Source organism: Doryrhamphus excisus, chromosome 20 (assembly GCF_030265055.1).
Source record: "Doryrhamphus excisus isolate RoL2022-K1 chromosome 20, RoL_Dexc_1.0, whole genome shotgun sequence".
Lineage (NCBI taxonomy): Eukaryota > Metazoa > Chordata > Actinopteri > Syngnathiformes > Syngnathidae > Doryrhamphus > Doryrhamphus excisus.
In genome coordinates, this window is record NC_080485.1 from 13,323,196 (window position 1) to 13,335,678 (window position 12,483).

Here is a 12,483-nt window from a genome sequence, read left to right on the forward strand (position 1 = left end):
GGAAGGAAGGAAGGAAGGAAGGATGGAAGGAAGGAAGGAAGGAAGGAAGGAAGGAAGGAAGGAAGGAAGGAAGGAAGGAAGGAAGGAAGGAAGGAAGGAAGGAAGGAAGGAAGGAAGGAAGGAAGGAAGGAAGGAAGGAAGGAAGGAAGGCTGAATGGATGGATGGATGGATGGATGGATGGATGGATGGATGGAAGGAAGGAAGGAAGGAAGGCTGAATGGATGGATGGATGGATGGATGGAAGGAAGGAAGGAAGGAATGAAGGAAGGAAGGCTGAATGGATGGATGGATATATAGAAATGTCGTTGCCTGGCTCTCGTATAATACCATTGACAAAAGAAGATAAATAATAATAAATAATAATAATAAAAAGTTGCATGTACTTTAGAGTAGTCACTGTGCAACTTGTATAGCAGTATGATTTGTTCTCCACAGCAAATGATTCATCTCACAGCCATTATTGTCTAAATAAGGAAGGACAGTCAATCTATAATACTTTCTGCTATACAATCTATAATACTTATATATTATATAATACTGCAAATCATCTGACAGTGTCAATTCAAATGGGGCATTTTAATATTCCTCTTTTTCTGATATAACTCTTGTATTGGAAGTCATCAGATGAAGTATGAAATGTTTGAGTCCGAGATGTTTTTCTCAGCACCACTGAGAGAGACTGAGCGCATCATCATCATCATCATCATCATCTCAGCCTGTAATTTGTTTGCTGCCACCAACGTCCCGAATCGGTCAGTGGGGGCTTCCCATTGAATGAAGAGGAATTGACTTTTTGGCGTGGGGGTGGCGATCTATGCGGAGCACTGACCGGAAGCTATAATGAAGATTTAATCACCACTCGGCCTAGAAGTGAAATCACGACTCAGATTCATCATAACGACGCCATTAAGGAGTCATGGGGGGTTCGGGGGGGGGGGGGGTGTATCACGTGGTTGGCCACACACACACACACACATACACACACAGTTTATCTTGGACACACTTGACATACCAGAGGCATCTAGCCCCAGACCACATAGCTCAGAGGATCACTCAGGCACTCGAACCCCCCCACCACAATAAGGAGTTCACAGAGGAGGGGATTCTCCGCCTGTCCCATAATTTTACCCAGCATCCACCTGGCATCCACACTTGTACGTCCAATTAGAGGCCGAAAGAGCCAGCAATGGGATGCCAGATGTCATTACCTGCCGTGTCTGCATGCGACACCATTCTCCATTAGGATGCTCCCATAAACATTCAGGAGGTTCTGCCCTGCCCGTGTTGCGTCAATCTAGTGGCCGTCATCAAGATGAGACACGCCATTACATCCCATCCTCCTCATCCTCGCCTCTAACTCACTCCACGCCATCATTTTCCTCCCCTCTCCATCATCGTTTATCTGCCTCCAGTCCATTTTCCCTCCTGGCCTGATGGCTCTTAGATGAGGCGTCTCTGCTTAGAAGACGCTAATGAAGACTGAAATACTATTTCCTGGATGGCCGCTGTGAGTTTTTGCCACCAAGAAGCGCCCATGCTTCTTCTGTTGCCGCCGCCGCCGCCGCTGCTGCAGAGTGATCGATGCCATTCCCGTTGTTGTTTTGCTTCCACGCTTTGCGATTATTGATGTGTCAGCTCCTTCCTAAGCAGATATTGCAATTGACTTCCAGTTCACGCCAGGCTCTTCACGGAGCAGAGTCCCGCTCGTTGAGATGTAATCGTTCCTCTTAGCCGAGCGTCTTTCATGCATCAGTCAGAATTGATCCCCTTCTGTGTAACTATGGCAGCCATCTCGCCTCAGCGTGGCGTTATGAAGAAACGTGGCTTTGTAATGGCGCTGCGTTAAGCTCTCACACTTTAGTTTAGTGGACATTTAGAGAGGAAAGATGACAAATATGTTTGTTATTCAAACTCAAACCCAATGGTACCGGGGATGTAGGCAGTATGTGCAATCAAACTATGGGATGGATTGAGTAAGGAAATCAAACAATGCACAACGATGAGCCAATTCAAGAACCAATACAAGCAGTTGATGTTTGCTAAATACAAGGATGAAGAGTCTTGAACCAGTCATGATGTGCTATATATATCACTATATTGACACTTACTATGGTACCCATTATGTCATTGGATGCTCATATCACCTTGTACTTTGGTACGTGACAAAAATTTAAAAAAATTAAAAAATGTAAAAATTAAAAAAAAAATTGTACAATTAAAAAAAATTAAAAAACAAAAACAAAACAAAATTAAAAAAACAAAAACATATATATTAGGAAAGCAGGAAGTGAACAAATGTAACCAATCATGATGTGATATATATATATCACTATATTGACACCTACTATGGTACCCATTATGTCATTGTATGGTCATATCACCTCGTACTTTGGTACATGACAAAAAAATAAAATTAAATAAAATTAAATTAAGAAAAATTCATTCATTCATTCATTCATTTTCTACCGCTTTTCCTCACAAGGGTCGCCGGGGGTGCTGGAGCCTATCCCAACTGTCTTCGGGCGAGAGGCGGGGTACACCCTGGACTGGTGGCCAGCCAATCACAGGGCACATATAGACAAACAACCATTCACACTCACATTCATACCTATGGACAATTTGGAGTCGCCAATTAACCTAGCATGTTTTTGGAATGTGGGAGGAAACCGGAGTACCCGGAGAAAAACCCGCGCATGCACGGGGAGAACATGCAAACTCCACACAGAGATAACCGAGGGTGGAGTCGAACCCTGGTCCTCCTAGCTGTGAGGTCTGCGCGCTAACCACTCGACCGCCGTGCCGCCTTAATAATAATTAAACGAATAAATAAAAACAAACAAAACAAAACATGACAAAAAAAAACAAAACAAAAAAAACTTAAATTATATTAGGAAAGCAGGAAGTGAACAAATGTGTCATAACTGATTATGTGATGCATTCAATTGTAATCTGATGCATGTTCAAATGAAATTAAACCATTACTGTATCTTGTTGTTGTATCTATATTGGCAATTGCAGGGTGTCTAAACTGCGGTCCGGGGCCATTTGTAGCACATCACACATTGTAAATAGAAATATAGAATTTAGAATCAGAATTTAACAGGAACAACTACAAAGAAAAATGGGGAAATGAGCAGGAACATTTACAGGAATAAAGTCAAACTATGCACTGTGATTGGCTGGCGACCAGTCGGGGGTGTACGCCGCCTCTCGCCTGAAGACAGCTGGGATAGGCTCCAGCAACAGTCAGAGTTGCTACACCAGATCGACACCAGAATACAATGATAATAATACAGTAGCGCTTCATGGAAATCAGTTTGCGTAAGGCGTCCCAACATCGATTCTTCCTGAAAAACAAGCTGGGCGTCGTCTCCGCAGAGTCGCCAAGACAATTTGTCATCACTGACCTCAATCTGGCACACGCGGTCGCCAGGTTGTTTCGCCAGGTTTGAAGAGCAAAAAAAAAACAGCAGTGTCTGCCTAATCAGTACAATAATTCACTTATGGCTGCCAGTTATTGGTCCAAGCGCCGCTAACTGGAGCCCAAATGAGGCCCAGTGGTGCCCCCACAACACCCCCCCACCCGCCACCCACTACCCCCGCTCCTCCACCTCATCAAGCCAAATTGGACAGCCACTTGCTGGTCATGGAGATGCCTGCCATTTTTGTCCTTCTCTGCTGTATAACACAGCTCGTTTGCGCTTCTGTTTGGCCGTAACTTTTGTTCCCTGGAGAAGACGACATCCTTTTTTTTTCTCCGATGTCGCCACAAACACGAGCGACAGATCTCATTTGCTTTGCTTTGCTGGTTTATGAAGCCAGCAACCAGATATTACGTTTACCTCTGCCAAGGAAAGGATGTTTTCAGCTGTTTGTTTATTTTTCAGGATTATACAAAAGCTATACTATTAGGTTCTACAAAACCTTGTACAGTTTGGTGCAAAAATGAAATACCCAATAAGGCTGCAGGTCTGCTTGGCGTTCACACTAGCATTTTGCCATGGGCACCAAAATAATACCGTATTTTCTGGACTATAAGTTGCTCCGGAGTATAAGTCATACAAGACCAAAAATGCATAATTAGGTAGAAAAATACATACATAAGTCGCACTGGAGTATAAGTCGCCCAAGACCAACCTATGAAAAAAAGTGCAACTTATACCATATTTTCTGGACTATAAGTCGCTCCGGAGTATACGTCGCAGAAGGCCGAAAATGCATAATTAGGTAGAAAAAAACATACATAAGTCGCACTGGAGTATAAGTCACATTTTTTTGCGGGTAATTTATTTGAACTACTTGACCAAAACAGACATTACGTCCTCTTGGAAGGCAAGTTCTAACAATAAAAGAATAGAGAACAGGCTGAATAGGTGTAAGATATGCTAATGCTAATGCTAATAGGTGTAAAATATGCAATGGTTATTCAGCTATATGTAACAGCTTATGTAACATAAACACTTTTTTTCACTTATAAGTCGCTCTGGAGTATAAGTCGCAGGAACAGCCAACCTATGAAAAAAAAGTGCGACTTATATTCCGAAAAATACGGTATTTAGTAGCTAGTAGCTACTACTATTACTACTATTTAGTAGTTATTTAGTAGCTAGACTACATTCAGGTTCCCAGCATGCTTTGCGACACCTTCTAGTAAAGAGTAAAATGTGTAGCGCTACATTAAGTTGTTGTTTATCATCCCCCATTGTACATTCCTGATCAAAATGTTAAATCCAGTTAAAAAATTTACATTTAAATAAATTTTAATAAATTAGCAATTTATTCCAAACAAGATTTAAAGCGAATTAGGATGCTCATCATCTGATCACAAGCTTAACACCACAGTCTTTAAAAGCGAGAATCATTTTCTGTCAGATATTCATAATGATGTCATAATAATAATAGTAATAATAGTCATAATTTCTTGATGGCAAAGGTAAAAAAAAAAAAAAAATGGCCTCTCGCCATTGCTGCTGAGGTTGGCCGCATTTGAAACTTCTTCAAACATCCTGAAGGTTATGGAACAAAAGAGTGAAGTGCAGTCACGCGAGCATCTTGGGCCCAAATGATGGTAGTTACTGGTGCCGAGTGCAGTCCAATAACCATCACACTGCATCTCCAAAAGAAGGCCTTCAAAGGCCTTGTCTTCAAAAATGCCACAAAATTGATAATTTGGAATTTGCACAAGAGCACCCAAACAAGACATTGAAAGATGGAAGAAAGTTTTTTTAGGTGAACTTTGACAGTCCTGATGGTCTCCAAAGTTCCCGGCATAACAAGAACCTGCTTAAGATCCGATATTATAAAATGTAAACACTGGAGTTGATGTTTATGTCTCATTTATCTCTTATTTACTTGGCAGCATGATTGTGATTAGTGAGCTGTGCAGTGACCCCGCTTGTTGTTTTGTGGAGTTGTCATATATATATGTTGTTATATAGGACATATGTCATTTCTATATGCTTCTTGCTGTCATTTCAACACTGTTCCATATCTTTCATCGACTCTAATTTCACATTTCAATGCAAAAGTCTTTATTTTAATACACCCACCAACTCCCAAGTGTCATCGATCTGATTGCTGATGCAGTGTTCTCGCCGCGGAAAAACACATTCTTTTATCCTCACATATTCAACTCAAGTTGTGTTAAATGGAGATAAAATGTAAGATCTGAAAGCCCGCAAGTTGCCTTTTTTTTTTTTTGCATTTTCAGCAGTACATAACGATAAGAGCGTTCACTCCATGTAATGCAAGTCTTTTCTTTGCCTGCCGCCGCCGTGCATTGAGATATATAAACGCTGCTGGGAGATGTCATGGTGACAGACACGCAGCTCGCGTGTCAGCCTATCGCTGCAGATAAGACATCCTTTGACTTTAAATCATCATGACATTTTTTTTTTTTTTCGTCCCGGGTGTCTGGCTATGAGTGAGGGCACAGCTGTAGTGAAAACATTAAAGCTTGCAAAGAAAAAAAAAAGAATATATATATTTGATATTTGAAAAAATATATATATATAAATATGTTATATGTTTTTATTTTATAATACACTGCAAATTATTATGAAACAAATTGCAAATATGGAATATTGTAATTATTTTATGGTAAATTGGCACTAAATTAAGTCATTCATTGTTATTTTTTTACAGATTGTAAAAAATTATTATTTTAGACAATCTTAGATAATCTGAGATTTTGAGAATAAAGTAAATTTATGAGAAAAAAGGATGGTAAATTTACGAGAAAAAAAAAAGATAAATTTGCAAAAATGAAGTCTTAAAGCTATGGGATTTATTCGACATTTGGCAATATTACGTTGTACTATTACGTCTTTGGCAATAAGCGGTAATATTTAGGTAATATTATGACTTTTTTTGATTAATCCACTGTTGAGCTGTAACAATTAATTGACGCAGCAATAATTAATTGATAAGCCAATTAATTTTTTTTATTTAAAAATGTAAATATCTTATGATTTGAGATCTGATATCAAAAACCTTGCACACTATGGGAGGTAGTGGATGTGTCAAAAACCGCGTTAGAATCCGTGGCAGATAATGTACTGCTAATAACGGCGGAGGCAGCATTGGGGTTCAAAATTCCACTGTAAATGACAATGATGATGGCCAGGTTTGCTTGAAAGACGAGTGGATCAGTCATTTTCATGAACCTGTTGAGTATCCTGGAGACAGGAATCTGACAAATTCTGGGCCTGGATCCAATAGGAGTGTAAAGTTGACTATAGGGCTGTTAGTTCGTGTCTAGATGGCTCTAATCATGTTCAAAAATGTATTTAGGAGGTCATAAACAGCTTTATTATTGAAGAAAATATTTAGCGGAAATTCATATATCACAGTTTTGGATGTAATTAACTGGTAATTAACAGGTAATAAAGTGTAACTAACGCTTGCATTTGTTAGATGGACAAGTTTATTAATCCCCTGCGATCAATGACGCCCATACAAGCTTGAGCGTAAGATTCTGTTGCAGCACGCAATTGACTCGACCAACAAGACGATAAGATTTGCAACGAGCACCAACCGTCTTTCCATAATGACGCCGTTTAAGTGGTTCATTGTTAGGAAGCGTCGGACATAACCACATCCTGTAATTGAGGCTCTTCTGATGGCTTTTCTATTTGAATTCCTGCCTTTTGTCAGCGGGGAATTGATTTCCACAGACTCGCTCATGACTCGACAGATTGCGCTTAGCCAAATAGCTGCCCTGTCATAATTATGACATTTTAAAAAGGCAAATGTCACATCATTTCAATATGTCAATATAGTACGGGGCCTCTTTTTGAGCCGAGATGTAGGTTGCTGGGTTTGTTCGATACGTTTCCTTCGGAAGATCAATCTAAAGCGCAAATGCTTGCTACATTGTTCCTTTTATTATAATGTCCAGTGGGGGTATATTTTATACAATAAGACCTTGAAAAAAAGAGTCAGTTTTCTATATTAAAAAAGTTTGTTGGGAAGTTTGTGAGGGAAATGCTTTAAATATTAATCATTTTTTACTTTTTAAGTATGTGTCACTGCCCGGAGTATTAATCGTTGCTGGTTTTTGTCTTCCTGAACTGTGCATCAATGAAAGCTATTTAAAAGTTTGTATCATTGACACAAACCAGCATACAAATGACACATTACAACCCCCCCACCACGAAACACACACACCCACTCTGAAAGAAGTGTCTATAATTCATGAAGCTGAGGTTCAAAGTTAAGTGCACGGTAGACTTATGCAACACTGAAGCTTCAAAATAGCTCACCTGCTGCATACTGCATTTTTTAAAATAATTTTGGGAAAAAAATAAATAAATAAAATAAAATGATTTAGAAAAAATACATGCATCTTAAAGGAAGACCTATTATGCTCATCTACAGCTCTTTGTATTGAGTTGTGGACTCCTATAGAGCAGCTACACACAATAACCAACACAGAAAGCTTTGTAGATCTTTGAGAACCTGCGTTTATTCCAGCTGTATTTTCTTGGAGTTCCAAAATGCTCTGTTTTAATGGTTTATGGGTATGCCCACTCCACTGTGATTGGTCCCACTCAGCTTGTACCCGGGCACGCCCATATAAGTAAGTAACCAGCTCGACTAAACCGGTGATAGTGGTGGGCATAACTGTTTATTTCAGTGAACTGGATCATTCCGGTTCATTCAGTAAAAGATCCGTTCATTTCGGTCATTTCGGTCAATTGGTCGTTAGCGTGTGATCTCCCCCTTGTGCCCCTTGTGTAGACTCGGTCAGCAGTGTCGAGTCAGTTCGTTCACTCATGTTCACGTTCGTTTCGACTCAACAGCGCACGCAACAACACTTGATGACTAGTGGTGTTGTCATGAACGAACAGGTCAAAAGAACAAGTGTTTTTTTTTTTTGTGAACGGAATAAACAAGGTCAATCTCTCGGTCTCGGTCAGCTAACCCCACCCACCCACAGAGTGAGGCACGACGATAGGATAAGACAGGCAAGCACGCAGATAGTCCCGCCCTGCAAAAGGAATGGTGAACTGACTCTTTAGCCAACTGAACGGACTGAACGGATATTTTAGGGGCAGTGACCTCGTTCATTCCGTTCACAAAAAATAACTAGTTCTTTTGACCCGTTCGTTCCGACTCAACAGCGCACGCAACAACACTTGATGACTCGTGGTGTTGTCATGAACGAACAGGTCAAAAGAACTAGTTTTTTTTGTGTGAACGGAATAAACGAGGTCAATCACTCGGTCTCGGTCAGCTAACCCCGCCCACCCACAGAGCGAGGCGCTAGGATAGGATAAGTCAGGCAAGTACACAGATAGTCCTGCGCGACAAAAGGAACAGTGAACTGACTCTTCAGCCAACCGAACGGACTGAACGGATATTTTAGGGGCTTCGACCTCGTTCATTCCGTTCACAAAAAAGAACTAGTTCTTTTGACCTGTTCATTCCGACTCAACAGCGCACGCAACAACACTTGATGACTAGTGGTGTTGTCATGAACGAACAGGTCAAAAGAACTAGTTTTTTTTTTGTGAACGGAATAAACGAGGTCAATCACTCGGTCTCGGTCAACTAACCCCACCCACCCACAGAGCGAGGCGCGACGATAGGATAATATAGGCAAGCACGCAGATAGTCCCGCCTGCAAAAGGAACGGTGAACTGACTCTTCAGCCAACCGAACGGACTGAACGGATATTTTAGGGGCAGTGACCTTGTTCATTCTGTTCACAAAAAAGAACTAGTTCTTTTGACCCGTTCGTTCCGACTCAACAGCGCACGCAGCAACACTTGATGACTAGTGGTGTTGTCATGAACGAACAGGTCAAAAGAACTCGGTTTTTTTTTGTGAACGGAATAAACGAGGTCAATCACTCGGTCTTGGTAAGCTAACCCACAGAGCGAGGCACGACGATAGGATAAGTCAGGCAAGCACGCAGATAGTCCCGTCCTGCAAAAGGAACGGTGAACTGACTCTTTAGCCAACTGAACGGACTGAACGGATATTTTAGGGGCTTTGACCTTGTTCATTCCGTTCACAAAAAATAACTAGTTCTTTTGACCCGTTCGTTCCGACTCAACAGCGCACGCAACAACACTTGATGACTCGTGGTGTTGTCATGAACGAACAGGTCAAAAGAACTAGTTTTTTTTGTGTGAACGGAATAAACGAGGTCAATCACTCGGTCTCAGTCAGCTAACCCCGCCCACCCACAGAGCGAGGCGCTAGGATAGGATAAGACAGGCAAGTACACAGATAGTCCTGCGCGACAAAAGGAACGGTGAACTGACTCTTTAGCCAACTGAACGGACTGAACAGATATTTTAGGGTCAGTGACCTTGTTCATTCGGTTCACAAAAAATAACTAGTTCTTTTGACCCGTTCGTTCCGACTCAACAGCGCACGCAACAACACTTCATGACTAGTGGTGTTGTCATGAACGAACAGGTCAAAAGAACTAGTTTTTTTTTGTGAACGGAATAAACGAGGTCAATCACTCGGTCTTGGTCAGCTAACCCCGCCCACCCACAGAGCGAGGCGCTAGGATAGGATAAGTCAGGCAAGCACGCAGATAGTCCCGCCCTGCAAAAGGAACGGTGAACTGACTCTTCAGCCAACCGAACGGATATTTTAGGGGCAGTGACCTTGTTCATTCCGTTCACAAAAAAGAACTACTTCTTTTGACCCGTTCGTTCATGACCGACACACCACTAGCCGGTGAGGTCTCACAAGACTCACGGACCACAGGCTGACCGTCCAAAGACCGGGTCTTAGAAAAAACTCTATGAAACCTGAAACTTCTTTTTGGACTTTTCTTTTTTATTCAATATGTTCATAATATATATTGTACACTTGGACTTTCACTTTTCCTTTTATACATTTTGTAAATGAAAAGGAACCATTTTTTGGGGGGTAAAAGTGACGTTCCACGTTTGAGTCACCGAGGTGTTCTGTGGCCACCGAGGCCTGTTGTTTGTCCTCAGGCCATCCTTCTTGTCCTGTCTGCTCCGATCTTAAAGACACATGAAAGTGACGTGTCGCCATCCTCCTGCATCCTCGTCCAGCTCGCAGCGCTGATTAACAATTTAAACGACATCAACCTTCATGAGTGGACGCGGCGCTCAGAGAGCTGACATGGTGGAAAGGCGAAGCACTCAACCTCAAATGTCACATGGGTCTGAAATTGTATTTCCACGACATTCACGTGGCGTTTTATGATACTAATGACATCTGTTATCAGACGTTCTTTTCCTGTAATCATCAAGTCCGTCCTGTCCGCATCGCTGCCACTCTGGACGCTACGAACGCTAAGTACACAGCAGATTGCAGCAAAAGCAGGCGGCGTTGACTGCTGGATGCTGGAATGAGGGTCCTGACAGCATGCTAATGGCTGACACTTGTTGCCTTGGTAACCGCATGTCTTTGTAGATTCTGCTGTTGTTTTTTTTCCCCCCCAACACAACCGGTATTACAAATGGGTCGCTGTTAGGATGATGACTTTTGTTATGCTTTGGCTCGTCTTTTGCTTTTTAAGACGGTTATTATTTTACATACTGATCGGAACATCTCAATTCTTCATCTTATTAATACATTTTGGACATTTTGTGTGCTTCCAAGGCCCTTTTCTGTTCCCGGTGAGGAAGGAGACCGGGAATTTGGGATGAAAGGAAGTCTTCTCTATTTATGGACATTGTGCATCAGACATTTTCATGAACCTGTTGCATATCCTGGAGACAGGAATCTGACAAATTCTGGGCCTGGTGTCATTATATGCAAATTAGATGAGCTAATTCCTCCCACCGGTTATTATTTGTGACTAATGGTTTCCTTAAAAAAACAACCAAAGAGACTCAAAATAATCCACAAAGTCAAAGGATCGCTGATGCACAAACACTCAAGCAAGCACACCCAATGCTTTCATCCCCTCCCACCAGTTATTATTTATAATTGCCACGTTTTCTTAATGTAAACAAATGGTCAAAAAGATCCAAAATAATCGACAAAGTTATAGCATGCTACACTCAAGCAAGCATACCCGAACTGTATGTGTCATATACTCAATGTGTCACTCCTCCCACCAGTTATGAATAATATATTAATTGGTAGTAACCAGAAGAGTTCAAGGTAATCCACAAAATGTCTACTATATTGGATAATAGGAGTGTAAAGGTGACTATAGGGCTGTTAGTTCATGTCTGGATGTCTCTAATAATGTTCAAAAATTTATTTAGGAGGTCATAAACAGCTTTATTAATGAAGAAAATATTTAATTTATGAATCTGTGATTTTGGACATTTTGTGTGCTTCCAAGGCCCTTTTCTGTTCCCCGGTGCCAAAGTCTCAAAGCCTGAGGAACGAGACATTTGGGATGAAACAAAGTCTTCTCTATTCCGGGCTAATGTTCATCTTTCCTTCTTCCCCTTTAGTTGGCGGTGTGGGATTCCACCCGAGGTCTGAACGGAAGCTTAAAGGAGAACCGGATTGAGAGCGGAATGCAGGGAGTGACGCTCAAGATCGTGACGTTACTGGTGAGTTGGATTTACCGTACAATTGATGGGATTTGGTCGAAAACTGAGGGTAGTTATGAATGTTTGAATGATAGCCGGGCCGTTTATAGACCTAAACCCGAAAAAAAGGAAGGAAGCAGCTGATGGTGTGGCTGTTATTTCATAAAACTCGTTAAAGTAATCCCAGTTCATGGGTTCCAGACCCAAGCACCATAGGTACATTTCCACAAGTAGTAGTACTTGTAATTAAGTAGTACTCTTAATTCATAAAATAGGATTATTTTAATTGTTAGAACATGGAAAAACTTCTAAAATCTGGTCTTAACATTATTGGAGTGCTCTAGACAGAACTAACACCCCAATAGTTGCCTTTATACTTGTATTATACACAATAGTAGACATATAAATATTAAATTAGTTAAAACTTAAAACTTAAAAATTTTTAATTTTAAATTTAGCTGGGATAGGCTCCAGCGACCCTCGTGAGGAAAA

The 12,483-nt window shown here is 41.2% G+C and overlaps 1 protein-coding gene across 3 annotated transcripts in view; it reads left to right on the forward strand.

Annotated features, from left to right (window-relative positions):
- grid1a (glutamate receptor, ionotropic, delta 1a) overlaps positions 1-12,483 on the forward strand; it is a 300,893-nt gene that overhangs the window by 262,049 nt on the left and 26,361 nt on the right. For all 3 annotated transcript variants that reach the window (XM_058058873.1, XM_058058872.1, XM_058058871.1), the window contains exon 9: positions 11,911-12,012. In XM_058058873.1, the coding sequence (XP_057914856.1) occupies positions 11,911-12,012 (102 nt within the window). The remainder of the gene's footprint in view (positions 1-11,910; positions 12,013-12,483) is intronic.